General features: G+C 40.6%; 1 protein-coding gene across 1 annotated transcript in view; it reads left to right on the top strand.

The window, feature by feature from the left end:
- The window catches only part of plppr4a (phospholipid phosphatase related 4a), a 47,203-nt gene extending 21,102 nt beyond the window's left edge, over window positions 1-26,101 (top strand). The window contains exons 5-11 of the mRNA XM_070973416.1: window positions 2,687-2,744; window positions 2,994-3,167; window positions 7,167-7,302; window positions 9,617-9,845; window positions 12,952-13,567; window positions 13,930-14,086; window positions 16,277-26,101. Coding sequence (XP_070829517.1) covers window positions 2,687-2,744; window positions 2,994-3,167; window positions 7,167-7,302; window positions 9,617-9,845; window positions 12,952-13,567; window positions 13,930-14,086; window positions 16,277-17,199 — 2,293 coding nt within the window. The 3' untranslated portion in view covers window positions 17,200-26,101. The remainder of the gene's footprint in view (window positions 1-2,686; window positions 2,745-2,993; window positions 3,168-7,166; window positions 7,303-9,616; window positions 9,846-12,951; window positions 13,568-13,929; window positions 14,087-16,276) is intronic.
- The last annotated feature ends 240 nt before the right edge of the window (window positions 26,102-26,341 follow it).

The raw sequence follows: 26,341 nt of genomic DNA, 5'->3' as shown, positions 1-26,341 counted from the left end.
TTCTTATATGCTATTGAAGAGAGGCAGGGGTTTGTGCTTTCGCTCAGATCTTCTATCCATCAATCCACCATCTGCAGCCACTTGTCCTTTGCGGGGTTTCCTCCTCCAGCTTACATTGGACTACAGATAGTGTAAACCACAAATGGACAACCATTCCAACCTGGGGCAATTTAGTCTCCAGTCCACATAACCTGCATGTCTTTGGACAGTGGGAAGACAAATAAGAACATAGAGAGAAAACCCACACAGATCTTCCAGTGATAGATCATCATTCGCCTAAAGCTCAAGAGCTCAGATGGCACTGTATTTATTAATTGTAAAAATCCATCCAGTATCCATTGTGCAGATTTACTGGCTGGAGATATACTGAGGTGTGGAAAAAGTCTTGGGGTCTCAGTGATATTCAGACATAATTTTAAAAGATCCCAGTAAAGCTTGAAGTGACAGCTGTGCATGTAGTTTTGGCAGAACTTTTTGACCAGACTTTTTTTTCTTAATGTTAGACTAGTTTTGAAACTATCCTCACAATCTAGATTCATTTAAACAAACTGCAGTAAGACAGGGAAGTAGCATCCCTCTTTATTTCTTTTCTTTATTTTTTTTGGCACTTGTGCATGTTGGCTGATTTTGTGGCATCAGATAAGATGCATTGAGGTGGACTAAAAGCTACAGCTGTGTGTGCATATAGAGATGAGTAACACAGTGCAATTTTGTCATCAATTGTCATGTGTTACCAGTGCACAGAGCAGTGTTCATAGCATTAGATGTTAGAGGTACAAACACTCTGTGAAATCTCATAAATGTACATTTTACCAAAATACTGCACAATTATGCACAACCCAAACAGCGGGGATGCTACAATTAAACCTTCTGACACAGAGGAAGGATTTAGCAAAAATGGTACAGAATGTTCTGTGCCTCTGTACACATCAGACTGGAGAGCTGTACCCCACAAAGTCTTAGTCTGTACAGCAAAATTATCTGGAGTATTGCAGGCATCGTACATCCTGAGCTCTTCAAAAATGTCAGGATTTTTTTTTTATTCGATCTCAAAACAGCATGTCTGCATAATTAAAATGTTATTTTTCTGTCATATAAACAGTGTTATTAGGAGGAGCTGTCTTTATGCAAATGTGGAAACAGATTATACAGTAGTTGTTTTTCTCAATACTTGCAGTTTATAGTTGTGACATTTTGTGGATATATCATTTGATGTGACTTCCTGAATGTAACCTAATACATTCTTTTAGTGAACAAAACAATGGACATCAAAAATAACAAAAACATTTTATTGTCCTACAAGTTTCAAATTTCCTGCAAGGTTCTTTACACTACGCAAGAGAAACTAGTTTTTCTGATGGAGTGCAGAGGATGCGTTGAGGAGTCTTACAGCCTGAGGAAAGCAGCTGTACTGTAGTCTGTCAATACAGTGGTGGATACCTCGGTATCGCTTGCCAGACGGCTGTAGGGTGAACAGGCTGTTGCTGAGGTGGATACTGTCTTTTAATATCAAACATGCATATGACTTAAGAATGGATTTGGAGCTGTCTATTTCTGCTGTGCTTTGACACTGTGCACCTCCAAGACACAGCAATCTCTCCAATGTGAAGGTGAATGTTAAGGAGAAGCTGAAAAGGCAAATGGAAATACCACCACATGGACAAGGCTTTCAGTGTACCTCCTTTTGCTTAAGTGCAAGGGATATCAAGGGAGCTCTGTTCTTGTGCACCAAGAATATATTTATGATGCAAACTTGCCTTCTTTTTTGATGCACGTGCCTAGTGGCATGTCTCCCCCAGCATTGTGTAGCATTTTTCAACTACCTGTGATGTTTGCTTCAGTTTGACAGACACACTGAGGGTGACAGCCAATACATCAGTGATTTTCAAGTAGTGACATACAGAATTGCTGCACATCATGAAGCATATTTTGCACCAATAAACATGCATTTAAACATGCACACAGACCCATGTTCATTCACTACCATATGGACACTGCTATTACAGACATTTTGCTAAATCCAGTACTACCTTTTTTGAGGGAGAGATGGGAGGCAAACATAAGGGACAGATGCATGCTGATGTTTTAAAACAACAGGAAGTTGGTTATTGCAGTTTGTCTCCCAGATTTCAACACGGTCAGCAGTTTGAGCTGCAGCTGTGGCACACAGCTCATGAAGGCAATTAAGGTACTGTATTTTGAGACATAGCGTCCAGTTACTGCAGTTTGCATCAAAAATCCTACTTCATGTAGTCGTAACTCAAAAATCTGAATGCTGTGATACGAGAAACATATTTTTAGATTCAGTGTAATATACAAAACCTTTGTTTATTACAAATTATACTTTTAGAATACTTGGATTACAAACAAACATCAGAAATCCTCAGTTGTTCGTCTTCTTGTGTCCTTCATGCACTGCAGTTATTAAACAGCTGCCAGGGCAGGGTAACCACCAGATACACACGCATGCACGCATGCACGCACGCACACGCACACACACACACACACACACACACACACACACACACACACACACACACACACACACACACACACACACACACACACACGTCCAAGTTTCTTTGAAAGTCACTTCCCTGTTGCAGATGAATATTCAGCATTGTCCTTAGCTGTCTGTTCATGATAATTAGCAGAGAACACTCTGTCTTTCGCTCTTTCTTTGTAGGAAGTCTTTCCCCTCCCAGCATGCAACTCTGGCTGCCTTTGCTGCTGTCTACATCTCAGTAAGTGGTTAATGTACACACTCATATGTGGAATGAGACTCTCTTAAATTCTTGCCATAGAAACTAAAGTTACTGGCAATCGTTACCAGTTTCAGCTGTAGGTCATTTACAGATAATTCTAATTTAATCGCAGGTGTGAATTCTATACTGTATCACTTATCTGGGTTGACTATGACAAGTGTGGGATTATTGTCTTTTGTATTAGCATTAATACATGATGATTGGCTCACGTGAAATTGTGTGTTTCAGATGTACTTTAACACGGTGCTGACAGATTCGGCCAAGCTGCTGAAGCCTCTCCTAGTATTCTCTTTCGTCATGCTGGCCATCCTGGCTGGGTTAACCAGGATCATCCAGTTCAGAAACCATCCTGTTGACGTCTACTGCGGATGGTTACTGGGAGCTGCCATCGCTGTTTATCTGGTAACACAGTCAGCCTGTCATTTTAATTTTCTTGAAAGTTTTTTTTTTATTCTAGTAATTCTTACAAATACACGTTTCCACTTGAAATAGCCAACAAGATGGAACAATCACACCCGCAAATCTGAGCAAAAAATGAACCTCATGCAAAGCCATTCTGCTCTGAACAAACAAGAGAGAAGTCATGTCATGTTGAGGAGACAGAGGATGATCATATCGAAATAGATATAGGTATTTTTTTTATTTTCCAACCTGGACCCCTTTTTGGACCTAAGTGACTAAATGGATAACCATTTTTGAAACTGGTCCAGTATTGAGCGAGAGTTCTGCAGCTGGCAGCCACGAAATGGGCTGCAATGTAATCCTTCTGGGCAGTTGTACGCTGTAATTATGGAAAGTACCCTGCAGAGGAGTGAAGTTTTTCTTTACCTTTTTGCTTGATCTGGTCTGTTGTCTAGCCAAGTCTCATTTAAGGAGAGGTCTCGTTCTGAAGTCTGCATACTTTTTTGTTGAAGTCAGCTAAAGATTCAGCCATGGCATTAGAAATCTTTAAGATAACACTAAGCTACACTTTTTGTACTCCAACACAACAAACTTTTTTCCCACCTTTCCTCTCTCCAACCTTCACTCACATTTCTGTTGATTTCTTCCTACAACACCTCAATTCTAGTAAGAGTTCAGAACGAGAGTTCTCCTTGAGGGAGACCTGGTTTGACACAATCAAGACCCGATCAAGCAAAAGGTAAAGAAACACATTTTATTTCTCTGAAAGATCCTTTCCATAATGTTGTCAGGCACCTATAACAATCTGAGTTTGTCGGTGGCAAAAACACTAAATGTGGTCAAATGTGTCTCTGAAAAGTCTTGAAACAAAGTGGGTCGTGATATTTTGTTCCAAAACAGCAGTACAAGTTGCAAATTGAGTTTTGGATGGGGTGAAGGCATTTCCTCTATTGAGTCTGTATTGGTACATTCATTGTTGCCCTCAAATGAAGGCAACTACAGTATGTTTAATTACAATCCATTTCTTTATCGTCAATTTAAATCTATAGTTCCCTGCAGTGTAAATTTACCTGACATGTATTGCATCAGCCAAGAAGAGTATTTTCCATCCATGGCATGTCATTGCATTGCATATTGTTTAGTGTATTATTCAGTACAGTTTGATGGGCAGAAAGGAGACAAGGCTCTTCAACTATTGTGTAGAAAGTGGTGGATAATCACACAGTATATTTGATACCTCCCACACACCATCACCCTTCAGCCCACACACACTCGGATAGACATGTCCAGCATACACATACAGAGACATGAGCGGAACTGGAGCAGTTCACTTTTGAGCAGACACACACACACACACACACACACACACACACACACACACACACACACACACACACACACACACACACACACACACACGAACACAGCACTCTTCAACTGCCTACACTTTTGTTGTTCTGCCTTCTGCTGCAGGAAGAAATGTTGGCTACAGATACTGTATGTGAGGTTGTGCTCTGAAACATCAGCTGTCCATCAGATGATGCAGAATCACCAGTTACTTAACACAGTTTGAACTAGATACATTTCACTGCTGGAGGCCACTTATTTTTATGCAAGTAGAGAACTACTGACCTGGGAAAAGCATCTCTTTGATTAACTTAAATTGCAAGATTTTTATTCTCCCTTTATGTGGTTTATGTAGAGCTGATGGTTATTCACATTTGTCTCCAGGCAATAATTTTTCACAGTACAGGCTTCATTGTGCTGTTAAGGCTTCTTAATGATTGGGCTATTTTAAGGGCCTTTGTTTGGCATTGTATCATCTATCACCAAAGGAGAAAAGTAGATAAACTGAGGCAGATTGGCAGACTATACTTGAGTCTGTTCTGCAGTGCTTCAGTAATGCATTCATTCGTTTAGCAGGAAAGCTGCTGATCTCTCTTTACTGACTCTGTCAGTAAACTGTTTTTTTATTCCAGTTACACTGGTGTAATAGCATGTTTTCAGCTCCATGTAAATCCAACCACATCAGATGCTCTTTGTTCATTGCTGGTTGTGTCTCTGCTCTGGCTTTGGTGGGGTAAGGGTGGTGTGGTGCATGGGAAGGGGGAACCTGTAAGACAATTGAAGATGTATTACGTAGATGTACAGAATGAACAGTAGTCACACTTAAAGTACATTAAAGTAGTACATTATTATAAGCACAACCATGCTGTAGTTTTGAAAAACAAAAAAATACTAAATGTAGGAACTTGAATTGATTGGGCTGCATGTGTTGTTGCTGTCTGCTAGTGACTATTCTAATAGGAAAATCAGTTCAAACTGGATCACTGGTTCCTATTTTTTTTTTATAAACATATTTTATTGGCATTTTTAAGAAATCATCACAAAGTATACAATGACATAGATTGTTCCAATAATGAACCCCAACATCCTCCAACCCACCCCAACCCTCCCTCCCCTCTTAAACTACTGTAAATGCTCCCAATCCCAGGTCAACAAACTCTGCTAACAGTAATAACAATGATAACTAACACATATTAACAATAACAATACTGAAAATAATTAATAAGGTACACTAAAATGCAAAGAAAAGTAAATTTACTATAACTAACTGAATCGAAAAAGAACAACAACAACAACAACAACAATAAGAATAATAATAATAATTTAAAATAAAAGTATACACATCTAATGCCCCAACATAAGTGATCAGGGGCTGCCAGTGAGTGTATTTGTCCGTTGAGCCCCATATGGAGACTCCAACGCCAAAGACATCGTATCACACAGCCATGAAGTGGGTGATAGAGGCAGTGATTTTTTCCATAACAAAAGTATTCTCCGACGGGCCAGCAGTAAGGTGAACAAGATAAAATTTCTTTGCTTTACAGACATTCTTACGCCAGTTTCAGGTATACCAAGTATAGCAATCTGTGAGAATGGATCAATTACTTGCTCTAATACTACAGAAATTACTCTAAAATAAGACCTCCAGTGTTCCCCCAGCCTTGGACATGACCAAAACATATGAGTAAGATTGCAGGTAGCCTGAGTGTCAGTCAAGTTTGGGTATATTTTGGCCTGTCTAGATTTACTATAGTGTGCCCTGTGAACTATTTTGAATTGTATGAGTTGGAATCTCGCACAAGTTGAACAAGATTTTATTCCTTCCAGCGCCTCAGTCCACCAATTATCAGTTCTGTTTCAAATTCTGCCTTAATCCTCTGTAAAGCTGGAGGTGCAGCTGGGGTTAGGAGGTCATATAAAAACAAAATGTGCCTCCTTTCCATATTTATTACCGGCAACAGGTTATCAATTCCTGAGGAGGGTGGGGCATCTGGAAAGGAGGGAATGTCGAACCTGAAAATACCTGAAGTGGTCAGATTGCTGTAGATTGAAGGCACTACACAGCTGAGCAAACCTGGAGAATGTATGTAATGTACCCTCACTGTAGAGATCACCTATTGTGCTGAGGCCTTGTTTTTCCCAACGACCTGAATAGTCCGTTGTTGCATATTGGGGTGGTAATGGCTCCTAATTTGACAAGTTACGATTGGTACTGTATTTAAAGTACAGATATTTTTGATGAGATAAAGAAGGAAATCGGTTTTAAAGGCACAGGGAAACAAATGCTAATCCTGTGTCCCTGTTTTCATTGTTCATTTCTTTTGTGTATTTTTATATCAACATATTTCTCCTTTCTCTGCATGTAAAATGTAAAAACATTTTTGATGACTCATGTTGCACTTGTGATAAAGTTAGATAAATTTACCCAATCAAATTTAATTTTGGGCTGAGTAGCTAACTATGTAAAACTGCACTTGACCACTTGTGGGTAGCTAGCAGAGTAATGTCATAAGAGGAGGTGTGTTTGGATTTCAGTTTGTAAAGTTGAAAACAAACAACAACAACGTGGTTAACTGGATTTGCCCAACTCCTGTTTTATGCTTACGCCTTTGCTGCGTACTCCTCTGTTTTTCACTGTGTGTTTGTATGCAGGGTGTGTATGCAGTGGGGAATTTCCAGCCCAGTGAGGATCAGTCCAGAAGTCGGCCTCCTCCCCCTACCCTGAGAGAACCCCCTCTCTCCTCCCTACCCAATGTCAGCCAATCAGCAATTAGCAACAGCCACCAAGGTACAATCATGCCTTCCAGGTGTCTCTTAAAATTACAGATTACGTCAACCTAACATGCCAACTACTAGAATACATTTTCAGAAAAAATAACCCCTATCACTATATGATCACAAGATGAGCAGTCACACTGTGTACCAACAGTGCAATGACTTTGAACAAGGTGAAATGGTTTTTTATGCAGTTTTTGTATTAATCCCCATAATGAGTCAAGATTGGGGGAAATTGCTGAAGTGAGCAACGTTGGTATTGAATGTAGGCCTGATTAATGGCCCACAAATTAGGTTTCAAGTACAAGTTCGAAGCCCGGCTTTACTAGCATGACATCCTTGCATGCATATTTTGGATTTTGATAATCTATGAAGTCCCAGTTACTCTGGGCATTAAATGCATCATTCAGCTGATGCCATAAATCCCTGGAAGAAGAGCGCTATCATTGACCTCATACTGAAGAAAGTTACGTCCACCATGCCATGAAGAACACCAAGGACCTCCACCCAGCAGAGAGACCCATCAAATTTTTTCAAGGAAGGAGAGCATCCTCAGCCACTACCCCAAAAGACCTTACCATCATGGATCCTCCTTACAGCTTGAGATGCAAATGAAGGCTGACCAAGGGAAAGAATTGAAATTTCCACCAGTGTTCACCTCCATGTATTCCAATTTGTTCCCCTGAGATACACTTCCTATGATGGCTGTATCATCAGAGAACTTCTGGAGTTTACAGCTGTCAGTGTTGTGTCTGAAGTCTGATGTGTAGAGGGTGAAGAGGAATGGGGAGAGCACTGTCCCCTGCGGAGCCCCTCTGCTGCAAACAACCACATCAGACTCACCGTTGTGAAACCTTACATACTGGGGTCCGTTGGTAACGTAGTTGGCAGTCTATTCCAGCTCCTTCCAGCTTCCCCCTGAGCAGTGTTGATTGGATTGTGTTGAAAGTGCTGGAGAAATCAAAAAACATGACTGTGGTGCTCGTGTTCTCCAAGTGGGAAAGAGATCGGTGAAGCAGGTAGATGACTGTCTTCCACACCAATTTCCTATTTGATATGCAAACTGTAGAGGGTCCAGCATGCTGCTCACCAGGTGACGGAGGTGGATCAATATGATCTTCTCCAAGGGCTTTGTTAGGTGAGAAGTTAAAGCTACCAGCCTGAAGTGGTCGGGCTCTCTTGGATGCGCAGTCTTGGGGACTGGAACCACACAATAAATTTTCCACATGGCTCCTGTTGAGTGAAGTTGGGGGAGGGAATGCAGTCTCTGATGTCAGCCAAGTCTCCATGAAGCACATGGTAATACACTCCCAGTACTCCCTCTGCAGTCTGGTTAGCGCTGTTAGCTCTTCCATCTTATTAGGGAGAGATCTCACATTCCCCAAATATATATATATATATATATATAGTCCTTACATGGCCAAAGTAAGAGTTGTGTCCATATTCTCATCACAGAGTCAGACGTGTCAGAGTCAGAGTGTGTCATTTATTCTGTTTATGATACTCAAGGACAGGATCTCAAGGTGCAACCGGGGGAGGAGTGTGTCTGGTTTGGGGACCTCAGAATTGCATCGCTGCTCATTGCAGTTGATGTGGTTCTGCTGCCTTCATGAAACTGTAATCTTCAACACACAACAATGTGGTTTGCAGCTGAATGTGAAGCGGTTGGAAACAGAGTCAGCACCACCAAGTCTGAGGACATCATTCTCTCCTGGAAAATGGTGGATTGCTTCTTCAGGCTTGGGAGTGAGTTACTGCCCCAAATGAAGGAGTTCAAATGTCTCAGAGTCTTCTTCACAAGTGAGGGCAAAATATAGCACAAGATAGACACGAGGATTGGTTCAGCATCAGCAGTAATGCCCAACAGAAGAGAGAGCAGAACTGTAACGGAAAACTTTTGACCAGTTGATCTACATTCCAACCCTCACCTTTCATCATGAGCTTTGCATAGTGACTGAAAGAATGAGATTGTGGATACAAGCAGCCAAAATGAACTTCCTCCATAGGGTGACTGGGCTCACCCTTAGGGATAGGTTTGAGAGCTCAGAGTAGCCACTACATCCTTTGCGTCAAAAGGAGCCTGTTGACGTGGTTGAAGCATCTAATCAGGATGCCTCCTGGGCACCTCCTTTGGAGATTTTCTTTTCTGGCCTGGGATTGCCTCAGGATCCCACTGGAAGAGTTGGAACATGTTGCAGGGCAGAGGGATGTCTGGACTACCTTGCTTAGCCTGCTGCCACTGCCCCTGATATGTGGAAGAAAATAGATGGATTGACAGATGGATGAATGGATTAGTAATTTGACTTCTCCCTGTTGTCCATTCATAGGTCACCACACCCTGGCTCCCAGCCAACCAGAGCCCATCATCACAAGGACCTCTTCCCACACCTTATCGCCCAACCGACCAGAACCCATCCTGATGCGAAGCGCCTCCTATCGGGAGCCTTCTCTGTCCAATCTGAAGAGAGCTAGTGCTGAGGTAGAGGTGATATCTCCATCCAGTCCCCTGGGCAACAATGAGAACATGATGACCTTCAGCAGCAGCACACTTCCAAGGTAAATACCTTCAGTGGACGCCTTAACTTTAAACATTTGCTTACCCATAATACACAGTATTAATAAGTTGATCCAGTTTACTGCAGTCATAGAAGTTTAAGATCAGACTAATGAGTCTTTATTTCAGTACATATGATGCACTTGTGTTAAAGATTCTGGGGGAAATGGGAGCATATTTTGGTGAGAATTCCCTAGGAAATAATAGGATGTAAATTGACAGTATTTAACCCTGATACTAATATCATTTAATTACTAGCTGGCCTACCTAGCTGCTAATTGTTTCAGCATGGAAGGACTACACTTTACGGTTTATACAAAGCCAAAGGCATATTCAAGTACATTTTGTGCTTTGTAGAGACTGATAGCCAGCATAAACCAAGGTTATATTTGGGGAGCATTGAATGTAATGAGTAACAGATACATAGCATACAAATGCCTTGGGATAAGGTTAGTCTTAAAAAAAGTTTTCAATAGAACTCTTGCATAATAGGTGTTGCTTGTTTTATTGTTGTTCTTTCAGCTTTACCAACTGCACATTTTATCTTCTTAAGGACCCTGGGTGGCACATTTATTGGCTACCCTCATCATGCTTGAACATTTACTAGAATGTAGCTTTAGAAAAACTTTATTGTCATGTAAAACAGCAGGTGTACACTGAACGAAATTTAAAAAAATAAATAAATAAATAAATAAATAAATAAATAAATAAATAAATAAATAAAAAAATATATATATATGCATAAATGAAGAGTGTGTGGTGACATTTTTTACAATTATCATGAAGAATGTAAAATAAACAGAATAATTTTGCATATACAGTGTATAAATAAAACAGTATGTAAAATAAACAGTGTGTACAATAAACAGTAGAATATAGGTTAAGTTAAAGAATAGCAGCAGGGATGTGCGGTAAGTGAAAACAGTGAAAAGGAAGTACTTTTAAAGTGTATATGAGAAGAATGACCTGAGGTGACAACTGTGGTACAAAAGATGCCCATTTAGATTTCAGCAGCGTTATGGCCTGGGGGAAAAAGCTGTTGCAGAACCTGGTGGTCCTGCACCGAATGCTGCAGAACCTCATTTCCAGAGGCCAGCAGGGAGAACAGACCATGGTGGGGTTGTGAAGAGTCCCTGATAATGTTAAGGGTACGGGACATGCAGCGTTTAGGTGCAATGTCCTGAATGGAGGGGAGAGAAGTGATGATTTTCTCCACTGTCCTCACCACTCTCCTCACATAGCATCAGGTTATAGGACTGAGATGATTTTACAGAATTGGTTCATTTACAAATACTGCAGGATGTATTTTGGATGTACTGGGTATAAGAACAGATTGCGGAGACATAGATTATGTTACATGACTACACAACAACTTCTTGACAGGTTTGTGTGTGTCTGTTTGTGACTACATTTGGAAGTACAGACAACCTGGCAGAATAGGAAAACAAACCTTAATGTATTGTGCTTCAGGGAATAGGCGGCTGAAAAGCTAACTGATGATGATGAGTCCTTTCAGCCAACCTCTTCATTCAGTAGCAATATCCCACACAGTGGCTGAGTCAACCTATATTGGCTACAGCAAGGCTGCAAATTGTAACTGAAAGGTTTAGTTCATATTTGTCTCTTAACAGCTTGTCTCATCACAGCTGCCTGTCCTCTGTGGTAGAATATTGAGAGAGAAAACATTGCTTTTGTGTGTGTTTAACTTCATCATTTCCACAGCTTTTTTTTAGTTTTGTCTATTCAATTAGCAATCTGTCTGCTGCCTGTCATCTTTGTCTGTGGTAGAAACATTGAGGGAACAGGAAAGGTGATTTGAGATGTGATAGAACTGACTGTTCATCTTAGATGCTTAAAAGTGTTTGTGTGGGTGTGGAACTGAGAAGACAACTCATCTGAAATACTTAGAAAGCATTCCACTAATGCAGCAGTGATAGAAACAGGCAGGGCATGCAGGGCTCTATGGAGCATGATAGGGTTTCTGGCATTCTCCTAGAGCAGGCACAGGTGTTCGAGTTACTCACCATAGATCTGACTGCACCAAATTTAAAAGAGAGGAATGAAGAGGGGTATATGTAATGATCGTATGTGCTGTAACACACATGCAAATGAGTGTTACATCTGCCAGACATTGTCAGTGGTGATTGGCAGGTGGATGCTATTCCTTGACAAATTGTCCCTGTAGTCCTGTTTGGCTCTTCATCTAATTTTTTTTTCTTTCTTTTTTTTTTTTAATTAAACTGATTTGAAATGGTCCAGAACAGCACAGTAAACAAACATGCTATCTAGTCCCCCTGCTAATTTAATTTTAAATCTGTATTAGCTCATAGTGAGTCTGTACCTTATACAGAATGGAATATGAGGAAGTGGCTTTCATGCTGGGTCATTTTCTCTGTTGCAGATTTTGAAGTGCTGTGGTCCACAGTGCATTGAAAGAGAGGGCAAGAGAGGATTTGATTTGTCATGACTGACATTCTGCTGCACTCCAGATCCTCCCTCAAAATTGCCAAAAGTCAGGGAAAATTCAGCCACTCATAGAATGAGCAAGCAACTGCACTAAGCAACACTGATTCAAAATACTAGAGTTAGCTAGCTAGCAGGTACTAGCTCTGCACAGACAGTAACGACTTGACTACAATGCTGTTTCTAATCAGAGAAATCCTGTGAATTTTTGGGCACTGAATTTAGTGAAAATAATTATGTTTTTTATTTTATGATCTCAAATTAAATTAATTAATCCATTGGAATTACCATATCCTAATGTTAACAATATTTCTAATATTGTAATATTATATTACTAATATTATATTGGAGGTCACAGACTGTTCTAGATTTATTTGAGAGCACAAAATGGTAATTTGTGTGCTCAATTTATTAATCTGAGACAACTGTTTGTTTGAGAGTTTATGAAGTTGAGAGAACAGTTTATTTCAGAACATGATTTACTAATTTGTGTGCACAAATTATTGATTTCTCCATGACACCTGCCAGGTTCTGTGCTAATCTGCAATGAGCAAACGAGAGCATGAGTTCACTTAAGTAAAGTGTCGAATCACTTTTGAATCTTATTTCTTGTTGTTCATAAAGCTTCTTTGCCACTTCCTCAAGGTCCCACGGAGGGTCCTCATTTGATGAGGGCCGCGTTCCTCGGCGTCACGCCTCTATCCACACCTCAATGGACTCAACACGATCCAAACAGCTGCTCAGCCAATGGAAGAATAAGAATGATAACAGGAAGTTGTCCCTGCAGGTGATGGATGGAATAAGACCAGCTTCCTCGTCATCTCCTCAGAGGAACATGGAGCTGCGCTGCTCCTCTGAACCTTCTGCCATGGGTCTGGAGGCAGAGCTCCGTGGGGGAACACACCTTCCATTAGTCACTGCTCAGGAAACAGAACTTCGTGCTGGGGCCCACATCCCAGCTCAGTACATGAAACTAGCAGCAAGCTCTGTTCCTATGGCCAATCATAACCACCTGGCCCTCAATGGCAACACTGGATTGGCCGGTGGGGCAAGAGTGTCTATCCAATCCCGGCCTGGGTCATCCCAGTTGGTTCACATTCCTGAGGAGGAAAACCTCACTGGCAGGGATCAGGAGAGTGAGTCAGAGGATAGCATTATGGACGGCGGTGGGTCAGTGAGGGAGAAGTGGCTGAGAGTGACTGAGAAGACCACCATCCCCTGCAGGCCACTCAGTGCTGGGGGACAGCCTCGTCTTATGCAGGTGAATCCATCTTTGTCTTTACCAGCCGTGAAGCAGCATGGTTAGGATGTATACCACATAACTGTGTCTTGGTTCAGGTCTGGCTGGGGATCCATGTTGCATGTTAGACCTCTTTGTCTCCCCTCATTTCCCTCTGTCTTTATACTATAACTCTGGACAAAAAGATTCTGAAAAATCCTCAAAAATAACTCTGAAATGAAGACAAACTTTATTCATGGAACTTCTAAGCCAAATGTCATCAAAATTGTAGCTGTAGCAGTAGCACTCTCCATACAAGAAGAGCAGGTCAGTTGATGATGAATAGGTATTCTAACACCAAAATTAGTAATTGCTCACATTTTGCTGTCATCCTCCTGTTTCAGGTGATAGCCTTATCCAAACAGCAGGGTCTGCTTCACTCTCCTCGGTCGGAGGATGGGGGCAGCACTGTCAGCTGCACCGGATCCATTCGGTACCGAGCCCTGACGGACCAGGACCCATCACCACCAGCCTCCACCACTGGAGCAATGGGAGGAGGAGGTCTGTGCTGCTATTACAACAGGAACATTTCAGAGAAACAGAGTTCGCTCTCAGTTTTAAGAGAGGAGGTCCAAGATAGAGGCTTCCAATACATTTTTAAATAGTTCTTAGTCTTAATTTCACAATAAGCCAATATTTAAGTGATACATGCATATTCAACTGTGTGTCACTTAAAAACATGCAGTAACTAGCACAGACAGTATAATGATAAGATATAGACGTGATCAGTGTGATTATAATGAAGAGGCACTTCAGAGGCTAGGAAGAGAAGAGGCAGCAGACATGGCTTTCATACCCACTGAAAGGCAAACAAATGTGTCGAGTGACTCATCCTGTTTTTTTTCTATCCTGATGAAACCTCAAGGACCATTCACAAAAGAGGGCAGACTTAGTTGAAAATCTTGTACTGACACTGAATAGTTACTCTAAGTTGTATCTGAAACACAGATGAAACTCATTGGAAGTATAGGAGATCAGTATGGTCCAAAGCTATTTATTACAAGGTGCGGTAAATATTTGCTGTGTCGCAGACTGAAAAGGGTTCATCATACAAGAGGTGAAAGTCCATTCACTTGTACTGTTTTGGGGTGGAAGCAAAAAATCTAACTTCTCAAAACCTCTGCAAGTGAAATCAAAACTCTGCATGACAAGATACCAGCAGCAAGTGAGAAGATACAGGATGTTTCTTGAACTGAACGTTTCTGCCAAAAATCAAAGTCATTTTAAAAGTCAGCATTGCAGAAAAGCAACCAGTCTGAATAGTTTTGTCCTACGGCATTTGCAGAATTTGCAGTTTGGTGCCGACTACCAGAGGTACCACATAGCACAAGGTAATATGAATTGTCTAAAAGCTTGTATTCAAATAATACGCAAGTCACATGGCACATTCAACAGAATCTATAATTCCACGGTAATAATTCCATGGCGAAGACAGGTCATGCTTTCCTGTTGATGCAGGTAGTTAATAGCCTTTTGTCAGGCTTCTGATTTGGCCAACATAGCTTTAGGGTTAGAGTGATATCGGTGCCTGTTGGTTTGGCTTACTGACAGCGCTTCATATGTGCTTGTGTGGACAGGATTTTTTAAGGACAGAGGAGGAAAACATTTATATAATACTAGTGTACGTCTGGAGTAGGCATGAATTACTTTAACTGCTTTTCAATATTGGTAATTATTGTGTGTATATCAAAGCCTGAAATGTTTCTGTGTTGTTGAGCTTCATTGTTCAGAAACTATTAAAAACACATCAGTGAGATCAGTGCATCAGTGCACTGGGTAACATGTTCCTTCATGAACACACAGCACCACATGTGGATTCATGCACCACTGAAATAGTCCCCAATAAATGTACTGTTTCCTCTTCTACAGTTATTATTTATTATACTATATATTTGATAAAGGGCTGCACGGTGGCACAGCAGGTAGTGCGCGTGCCTCACAGCAAGAAGGTTGCCGGTTCGATCCCCGGGTCAGGCGGGGCCCCTCTGTGTGAAGTTTGCATGTTCTTCTCGTGCATGTGTGGGTTCTCTCCGGGTACTCCGGCTTCCTCCCACAGACCAAAAACATGCTCATTAGGTTAATATAATGACTCTAAATTGTCCGTAGGTGTGAGTGTGAATGGTTGTTTGTCTTTGCATGTGGCCCTCCAATCGGCTGGCGACCGGTTCATTGTAGCTGGGATAGGCTCCAGCCCCCCGCAACCCCAAAAGGGATAGGCTGTATAGATAATGGATGGATGGATATTTGATAAAGAAGAGAAAGAAGACTTTTTCTTATTTCTTTGCAGTAAGAAAAATATAGAATATTAATATAAATTATAACATTGCCAGCCTTAACCTTGACAGTGTTACTGTCCCAGAATCAGATGACTGATGGTTAGCAATTTGAATTAAATATGCCTCTAGCATTATTATACACCTAAGTATATTTATTTAGGCTTCAATACTGGAAGTTGGAAAAGGAGCTAGCTTACTTTTATAATTTCTTCCCAGCATAAGACTGAATAAGGTCTGAACAGTATGAAGGTTAGAAGTGTGACCTGGTGTATCAGATTCTAGACTCTGCTGCTTAGTGGCAGTCACAGCAGCATGAGCACTGTGCCTTTAGATTCAAGAATTGAAACTCTCAAGATGATGATGATTACTGTCAGTAGTAGAAGATAATCATTGAGTCATTGTGTTGTATTTTCAGGTTTGGAAAGAAGTGGCAGCATAGTGCGTGTCGAAGCCCACCCAGAGTCCAGACAACACAAACCCGTGGTGAAACCTCCGAGCACAGACGGAAGTGGCTCCTGGAGATGGAAACCACCAGAACAACGGGCTTCGCTTCGACAGTCGGCTTTCGCCCTCAATGACCTGAACAGACACACAGACAGCTGTGATTCGCTGAGGGATGGAGGATCAGTGGATGGGCGGAGGAGTGTGACAGGGACAGAAACAGAGAGTGACGGGGGAGGAGATGTAGGGGGAGGAGGAATGGGAGGGGGTGGAGGTGTATACACAAGCCATCCACATGTTGTACACCCTTTACATCCCCTACATCCCAATAACCCCAACAACTTCCAGCACCTGAATTTTAACCCCAACAATCCCAATAATCCACACTTTAACAACTCTGGTAACTCCAACATGCCATTCACCCCAACTGTCACCTTTGCTCCTCCCTTCCACCCACACCCTCAGGCCATCACCACCATCAGGGTCACCCCAGTGGAGGGAACAGCAGCAAGCAGTGACGGCGGCTCAGATTGCCAGTCGGTTGCCTCGTCCAGCCGTGAGTCAACCCTAAGGAGGAAGAGTGGTTCCCACATTGCCCAGGTCCCGGAGCGAGGACCCACCCCCGACCTTGACCACAACCACCGTATCTGTGACGACAGTAACCGCCTTGACAACGAAAGCAGCAACCGTTTCCATGAAAACCTTCGAAATTTTCAAGAAAACCCCATCCACCCCATCCACCCCATCCACCCCATCCACCCAAACCACCCAAACCACCCCAACAGGCAGTTGCAGGGGATGTTTGGCCGACCCAGCCCAACCCCTCCCCCAACCTTACCCCGCCCCATACTGACTCACACTCCACCTCCTACTCTTGGCTTGGCCTATAAAGAATGACACGCTCAGTGTTAAGTTCATCTATCTACACCTGTGATAAAAATGTGTGCTACTTTCAATGGAGTTGCCATATTTGGCCAAACAGACCTTTACATTGGGACAAAATGTAAGGAAATCCAGTGAAATCTGTCCACCACCAAGGGTGAGCCAATAGGGAATGGCCATACACTTGTTAGCCCCACCCACAACCTCTCACCTGACCAATCAGGGCACAATATAAGGCTAATTGTGTCCCTGCAGCATCCCAGATGGTTTAATAACCATCTAGATCAATGTTACTGGGCTAGTGGGAGATGTACTGTAGGCTTATTAAATCCTACTAGCAATAGGTTCATGATCCCCTTGGGGTCACTGGCCAGAGAGAGTACAAACACAATTAGCCCTGTCCCCCATCTCCAACTGGCCAATAAGAAAGGACTATAGTCAGGGCCCAACAAATGAGGGGTGAGTTTGGTTCAACATTTTTTTTTTAATCTTGGACTGCTGGATACACCAGTTAATTTTTTGTAAATGTATTAAACTGAGTGCACTTGCTTTATAGGCGCACTGTTCATGGGCTAAATAAACTGCTGACCCTTTGACTGGCTCAGAAGGAGAGACTTCAGCCTCCTCAGTCTGTAGCTCCCTGCCAGCGAGGATGGATTCAGCCTAATGACTCTGCCCCCACTGACTCTGACTGCTTGGTCAGGTATAATTGGGATAACATTCTTATCACAATATTTATACGTACGTACAGTATACTCTCAGCTTTCATCCTGTTGTCAAACACAGGTAACATATCGATATATAAACTTTACTATGTAACCACATTAGATGGAGATTATCATTCAAAGCCCATAACAGTGCTGTGTTTGTACATATGACTGTGGGTGGCCACAGTGGAAATTAAACCCACAGTCTTAATTGCGTCTGGGCTACAAGGAGTCCCTTTTGGGCAATAACAGTCTCTTAGTTCATGGTGGTTTTGTGTTTGTGTTGGATAAGAACAATATCATGGGGCATACATTGTATTTAAATATAGTAAAACAAGCGCTCTTTTACATGCTGTGTTTTAATGATGTGCAGTGTATGAATTATTCTTACTGTGTAGTAGCTGTACTGTACACTGACATGTGCAGCATGAACCTCAGACCGTACACGAGTCCAAAGACTGAACAAAGTATTTTGTTTTCCTTGTTTGGTTAATTTTATGAACTCATCATGCCTCCCATTATGGGTATAATTCCAGTTGAGTTTTAAGCTGTTGTGGACAAACAAAATCTAATATTTCCAGAAGTTATGATATTTTTAGAAAAGACTGCAGTGTTAAGAAAATAACAGGAAAAGGGATAATTTTAAAATAATAAAATGTAATTTAACAATACAGTTCAATATTATATGAATACAACAAAGTCCTAACAATATAATAAGAAAGTCTGTAATTTTGAGAAAACAAAGGCATAGTACGAAAATAATAAAGGGTGATTTTACAACAAAGAATAATATTCAGAAAATTCAGAAAGAAAAAAAGACATTAAAGTTACAAAAAGTTACAAGAATAAAGTAATTTTTACAAGAATTTACAGATATGTAACATTAAGAATAAAAAAAGTTGTAATTTTAAGAAAAATATATAATATATAGAGAGAAATATCACAAAAATAGTGTCTTAATTTTATGAGAAAAAGTCCAAATGTTACAAGAATTAAGTTGTAATTGTACAAGAAAGTCATAATAATACATCATAATCATAATTTAGAAAAAATATGATTTCAAGAACAACAAATAGTATGCTTCAAAGTTTTAGCATTTGCCAGTTGTCCATGTATAGTAGATGCAGAAGACTTGACATGTATGTCCTGAAATTCAGGATAACACATAGGCTGACAGGCTGCTCTCACCTGTTTGCTATAACAGAGTGTTAATACAAAATATAAAAAGAATTTTACAGTTTGATACTGGCCATTTTTTTTCTCACAAATGACCTTTTTTGTGAAATTACAATGTAATAATCACACCATTATGACTTTACATTACAACTTTATTCCCTAAAAAAATAACTTTTTTTTTTCTAATTTGTTCTTGAAATCATTTATTCCACGATAAGCGGTGGGAGCGTAAAATTCCACAGTAACTTTGCTTTGCATGTGTGGTTGAATTCAGAAAGCAGAAAAAAACATTCTGATATTTCCACAACATGATTAATGCAGAAAAATAACTTTATAAACATATTGTAGTGAATACCAGACACAACTCATCATTTGGACTATTCAGCAGACATTACCTGTCTTTTTCTTAGCCCAGTGTTTACATCTTTGTTTAACTGAGTGCCCAAGTGCCATCAAAAGAAAAGTCATGAGACTGTGGTCTGCTCACATGGACATGCTCTGTTGCAGGACTGTGACGGCTCTCACTGTCACTGTTTTGATGGAATTCTGCCCGGGAACACACAGATCCTCACGTTTGAGTCATGTAGAATCTGAGAAAGCACAATTACTGCAGTTTGATGACAGAAGGTATTTCTAGCTTTGTACATACAGTATCTGTGTATATAGTTTCTGTAAGCTCCCAATTTTGTCAGATGTCTTGCAGGGCCACAATGAAGATTAAGGTGATGAAGATGCTGCCGCTAATGGCATTGTAGAGAGCTATTTGTGTGTTGATATGATTATAATGGAGTGCACAATAGCTAAATGGAGAGGACTTGTGTCGTTTGTTATAGGGAGTATTTTAGTTAAACAAGCTGATATATCAAGCATATACTGTGTGGTTGGATGTGACAGATGCTTTTTAATTGCTACAGCTTCACGTGTGTTAGTGTGTTTTTTTTTTACACATTTTCTTCTCTACCTAACAGTAAGGAATGGACACAGTTAAATAGGATGTAGAGCCTGCAAGTATGTATCCTGATCAGTTAACTAGAAATGGTTTGATGAATGAATGAAAAGGGTTCAAGAGGGTGCCTGTGCCAGTTCTTGTGGTAACCAGCGGTCTAATTTGGCATGTTCTGTGCTTTTTGGTTTTGTCACTGTCGTCGTTGATTTTAGCTGGAAGCCTGGAGAGAGCAGGCAGTGGCAGGTGTGAGCATTTGGAGAGGTACAAACGTTGTAGAGCAGATGAGCTACATCATCACATTACCTGGAAAGAATTTAATGAAGGCTGTATCTGCTGATGTCTAAAAACACGATTGTAAAGATTTCAATAAACAGATGTTGCTTAGTTTTTCCAATTCAAATCGAAATAGAGATGTAAGACAAACGTTCCTTCTTTTAAAGGCTTTAACAACAGAGGGGAGCCACTTTTGATGAATCATACAACTGAAGTAGCTTGATAATCAGTTTGAAGCACAGTGACTGTGGGAAGAGGTAGAAATGGCCTTTTATGCAGTCTAAGTGAATGTGACAGTCAACATTCTTAGTAAAGCCGGCTGTAAACAGCTCTGTATTGAATAAAGGAGACAATGTTTTGATTTAGATATACTGTTAAGAGGATATTTTCAAGTTATTTAAGTTTAGTGTTTGCTTTCGTGCGGTTTGCCACCATATTAATAGGTACATGCCAGAATCATACTGATCGTGACACTAAAGAGCAGCACAATCAATTATTCAAGGGCCACCAGTTTATGTCTGTATGTGGCTCAGAGCAGCCTTATTGTATTCGTCCACACTGAGATACTGATACTTGGGTCAAATATGAAAGAAAATCATGTAGGGCCGGTGCTGAATGTTTGCCAGGTTGACCAATTAATTAGGCTGTACAACACATTTTCAGCTCGTAAACAGTCATGGCAATTTTCCTGTTACACTTTCAAGCACATCATATAACTTACAAAGTTGCCATCTTAAAAGCTTTCAGTCAGAAAGCAGCTCTTCCTGTCAGTCTGTAAAGCTACTGTTAGCATTAGCACAAGCAGCACAGCTCTCAGCCATATCATTAAGGCTCATCAGTCATATTTCCAAACTTTTAGTTATTCAGCTATATTACCTGGTTATGTTCATGTAGAAACAAGATACATTTGTGAATTTACCTGCAATCTCACTTAACCTAACCTAACCAGACATGTAGAGGAAGCACAACTAGGCAGTAGTTTACCACAGGAATGAAATGGTTAATGGGAAAACTGCCATGGACAGGTGGATATACTGTACTCTGATTGACGTTCAGTCTCAAGAACCTGGCTTCACTTTGCAAGTTTTCATTGACAGAAAAGACGACCTAATTTAAAAATTAAACACTTTTAATTGTCTGCATACAACCCACCAAAACTGCTTCACCTGCAGTTTTCTCATGACCCATGACCCCACTACATGTAAGTGACAGGATACAGTCGTGTTACTACTGTCACACAATCTAGAGGAATGGAATGAATATACTCCTATGCATACATATATTCAGTGAATGAGGCAAATGAGACAGTGTCCAACTTGAATACTGAGACACAATAAAATCGCTTCTGTGAAATGATATAATCCCATCCATAATTTGTTATCCCTGTGTATAGTCTCAAAGACAGAAGTATATTTTGATATGATAGATGTTGTGGAATGTGGTTTGTAATCAAATGAAAGAGATGTTATCTAATTAGATGTAAGAGGCATGTTGGTGGAGTAGAATGTAAGGTGAATATAACTTACTTTCAAAGTGCTACATTTAGAGTATAATAGAAAGAAATACGTTTAGCTGGAAAAGGAACATTTGACAGGAACAGTTAATGAGCTTTGAAGATATGATAGAGTGGAAATGAGAAGTTAACTTTGAAATACTGATTTTTGTTTGCGAGGGATTTGGATTATAGCTGAAAGGTGCACAATCAGTAGTCAAAGTATTGGCAGAGAAACCTCATCAGCACGTATGTTCATAGTATTTATATACTCATCTGTCTCATCTGTGTTTTTCCATTTCCAACAAAGAAGTGACGGTGTTACTTAATTGTCGTTTCTGCACTGGTAAATGTAAAATCGTGGTTGCTAACAGATGTGTTTTGAATGAAGGTAATGGGAAACGTCACTTAAAGGGAATTATGAGATTTTTGAGAGCCCCGTGAGAATCAAATTGAGCCCAGAAGGCCTGAATCTGTGCTAATATATGGTTTGAATGTGTCCAAGCACTTTGTGGACATCAAAATGGAATTGTGCCAAGTCATTACATTGACACTCCCCTTCAATGTGCAATCTACCCAGCTCCCTGCACGTGATGCCCTGGTGAGCCCAAGAATTAGCACTTCTGGGAAGAAAATCACAGCACCTGATCATTACTGCCACAGAAGTAAGGCCCAGTAGCTGTAATCAGGGGCCAAACCCGATATAGCCACAGGAAACCACTCTTGCACTGTCCTGTTACTTTGGCTTTTGACTGCACTGTAATGAGATGTTTTAATTTGCAAGTAATTCTAGTTGTATGATTTGCATTTACACAAGTAAATACAGTACTCTATGAAATTCAGATGGTATTTAGACATCTCTCACCTTCTTACATTGTCTTTAGCTAACTGCTCTGCCCTGGAAACCCTGGAACACTCGAGCGCAACTGTTTGCAGCCTTAAGGATCAAATGTCCTTTGAGATGCTGATTCTATTAAATGAAATTATAATATATATTAAAACAGGTAGAAGTAGCTGACGTTGGAATGGTACTGATGATAAACTAGCTCAAATGTGAGTAGCAGTTCATTAGCTTACTTGCATACAAAGGATACCTGGGTTGGTGTTGTTTGTGATGCTGGCAGCTACATAGCTAGCCGTCATACTACCTATTGTTACACAGTTAATGGCCTCCTGGTTATGACATTTCATGGATTTATCCAGGTGGTGAAAGTTTCTTATGAAATATGAATCCGATTAAATGTGAGTGATCTACAGATAATTACTTAATAATGATCTTATTTCTATTAATCAGTTATTTTTGTCTTTTTCTTTCATTGAATCTCTATTAATATGATATAAACTATATAGATAGATATTTTTAATTAGTGTATTTGAAAGAGAACTTTTTATACCTGCTTGTCGAATTTTTTGCTAATTGCATGGCAACCATCTGCCCTCGTACGAGTGTCTGGTCGGCATACCTTACAGTTTGTCCAATAGTTAGTCGAGGAGGAAATGTTATGCTAACAGTGATGGTGGTGTTCTGCAGCTGTCACTCGAGGATCCTGAAGGCTGTCAAATACGATTGACACTTTGTGTTTCTACTGCAAGTCAGCCAGCAAACCAGCTGCTGGAATTCAGTTCATTTTCTATGACTCTCTGTGACTCACCGCTGTTGCCTCACAGCAGACAGATCAGATCAGCATCGCTGTAGGTCTTACATGCTTTTACAACGCACCGATACAACAGAAAGCAGCTTGGTTTTTGTCATCGGACAGAAGCACTAAGAAATGGTTGTGAGCACACGGACTGCTCGCTCAACCGTGGAATGAGATATAACAGTTCAACATTTGGGGAAATACTCTTACTTGCTTTCTGTTTGATAGTGATAAAAGAAGAGCGACATCAATCTCATATCTGTGTTGAGCACAGAGCTTCAGTCAGGTCATTATTAGCCTAGCTTAGCATAAAGACTGGAGGCAACACCTCGAAAGCTACCTGCCTGACTCTACGCAAAGAAAAATGGAAAAATTGTGTTTTGTTTTGTTTTGTTTTGGTTTTTTTTGTGGAAAATTTGTAAGGTAAGGAGGCAGGTAGACAGGTAACAGAAATACAAAAGCACAACACAAAAAGCAAACTCCAGTAAAGCAGCAAAGATGGGCTGGTTGAATATCTGCAGGGCTGATGGGGAGAGTGGGAACAGGTGAGACAGTCAGGTGACTGGGACTGGAGGGAGGGGTTATTGGAATGCAGGAAGGAGTGGTTGGATGTGGGAAGACGGTGATTGGGACGGGAGATAAAGTCAGAGGGCGTCTGGTGGACAGGACGAGAATGACAATGTGTGTGAGCAGATTAGTTGATGTCCCACAATGTTGCACTTTTTCTTTAATATGATCAAGACAGTGGGCTGTCCCTGAAGACTGTCCAGCAAGACTGTAGCCATGTTACTGAAATATAAGACAATGATATAATGTCGTTTAAGTCCAACAGGATTCAGCGGTTACAAAATACTCTTCAGAACAGATTCTGTAAAACTGTCTCATTGGATTCTCGGAGTAGGTTTAGGTTTGTTGTTGTTTTTTTCCTATCAGATTTATACAGTAATCAGTTGACATGAGCTAGTAGCTGTTTATAATGATCTATAACAGTGATGGTTTGCTGTTTCTATTGCTGTAAATAGACATTTGTATCTTTATACTCATCAGTATATCCTGTGTGTGAACCCAGACTGATGGTTTGGGTTGAAAGCTCTGTGGAAAATGCTAACGTTTAGCATAGACGAGAAGACATTTTCAAGCAGGCCTGGAGCCTATTCACATACAAATCCTTCCATTCACAACCTGAACAGATGCAAGTGTTCAGTCTATAGTCCACTGATTTTTATGTACTCTGTAGAGATATGAGGTTTTCGCTTTTGACGTTTGGGACCTTGGTCATAACCCTGTTAAAGTTCTAGATCATGCTGGTAGTTGTAGGAAACACTGACGTCTGCACTGCAGTTATAGCTGTCGTCTTCATTATAGCTCAGATATACCTTTGTTGCTGTAAGACCCAGAAATGAGTCAATGGTCACCACAATTGGTGTTTTCTGTAGCTATCAGCATTATCATAAATGAGGCGAAAAGCAGACAGGAAATGTCATTTGATGCAACAGAAATGATGCCACAACTTCTATTCAGTGAGGATTTGTGGAATTCGGTATCTGTGGTCACAGCAGTTGTGTTTACATGTACACTGATCGCACCAGTCTGGAAATTTTGTTCTGTTAAGTAAATTTATTTATTATTGTTATTTATCAGCTGACTTATATACACCATATCATTCGGAGACTCATTCTAATAGGATATGGTGTTTAGAAGATATCTTAGCTTAGCATAAAGCATGGGAGCAGCTAGCCTGGTTCTGTGTAGAGTTAAAAGGAAGCATAAAGAAAAAAATGATTTTTTTGTACTCTTTGTAGGAGTTACATGCTTGAGCAGTTCTCTTGGAAAGAAAAAAGCAGACTTGCACATTTCCACAATGATGCACTGCACATATGATCAATGTCCAAGAAGGCTATCCAACAAGACTGTTACCATGTAAATGAAATCCAGTAGGATCCAAAATGAAAACGAGTGCTGACAAAATATTAATGAGAGCAGATTCTGTACAACACCATATCCTATTTGAGTAACTCTAAGAAGCTGTCAGGGAGGCTCCATTTGCCAAACAAAATCAAATTAGGTGTGTTTTATGAGGCCAAATAGCCAACCAGCCTAAACCAGTGACTTGGCTCCAGAGGCTGGCTAACAAATTAATCCCTGACATTCTTTTGTCCATCTCAGTTTTCAGGTTGTTTTTATATTTTATCTCTTTAGTGATTTCATGTTAACTGATTCTAGTTCCCATGTACGTTAGCCTCCTGTCAAAGCTTACATTCTTTGCTTTAACAGGACACCAAGTCAAGACCTGAACTTGGGCTCAAGTGTGCATCAATGTGTACATGTAAAGATGGCTGCTGGAATGATGTCACTGTGACTGTAACACTGCTGCTGTTCTTTCCGTCTCCACAGACTGGACAGATGTGTGCACAACACAACTGTTGGAAGGTGGCATGTTTTCAGAAATATTTACTTGCAGGAGGAGTAGGATATTTTAGAGTGCCATCAAAATTGGGCCAGCAGGACTATGCTGAGGGCTTACTGTGTGGATTAGTAAACTGTGTGACTAATCGACTGAACTGTTACATTTGAACTGACTCTGTGAACACATACGACAGTGACAGTGTACTGATAATGGCAGACATCCTAAAGTATCTGTTTTCCAGTGGTGTCTCTGTAACAAAATAAAAGTTTGATATCAAATCTGTCTGTGTCAGTTTTTCACTATTTCACTGTTATCTGTCTCTCTTCTGCATATCTGCCACCTGGCTGTGTCTTTCTGGGGAAAGAAGACATGTTAAAATGATGGAAAAGTTTGGAAGAGAGAGATGGATTACAAGCAGGGGAAGGAAGGAGAGAAATGTTACAGTACACTGATGACACTGAAATCGTGCAAGGTTGCATTACCAGATGGGGCCCTATTGCAATATCAACTGACATG

The sequence above is a fragment of the Chaetodon trifascialis genome, chromosome 11, assembly GCF_039877785.1.
Source record: "Chaetodon trifascialis isolate fChaTrf1 chromosome 11, fChaTrf1.hap1, whole genome shotgun sequence".
Taxonomy (NCBI): Eukaryota; Metazoa; Chordata; class Actinopteri; order Chaetodontiformes; family Chaetodontidae; genus Chaetodon; species Chaetodon trifascialis.
The sequence above is the reverse complement of the archived record's forward strand: the minus strand, read 5'-3'. Positions and strand labels throughout refer to the sequence as shown.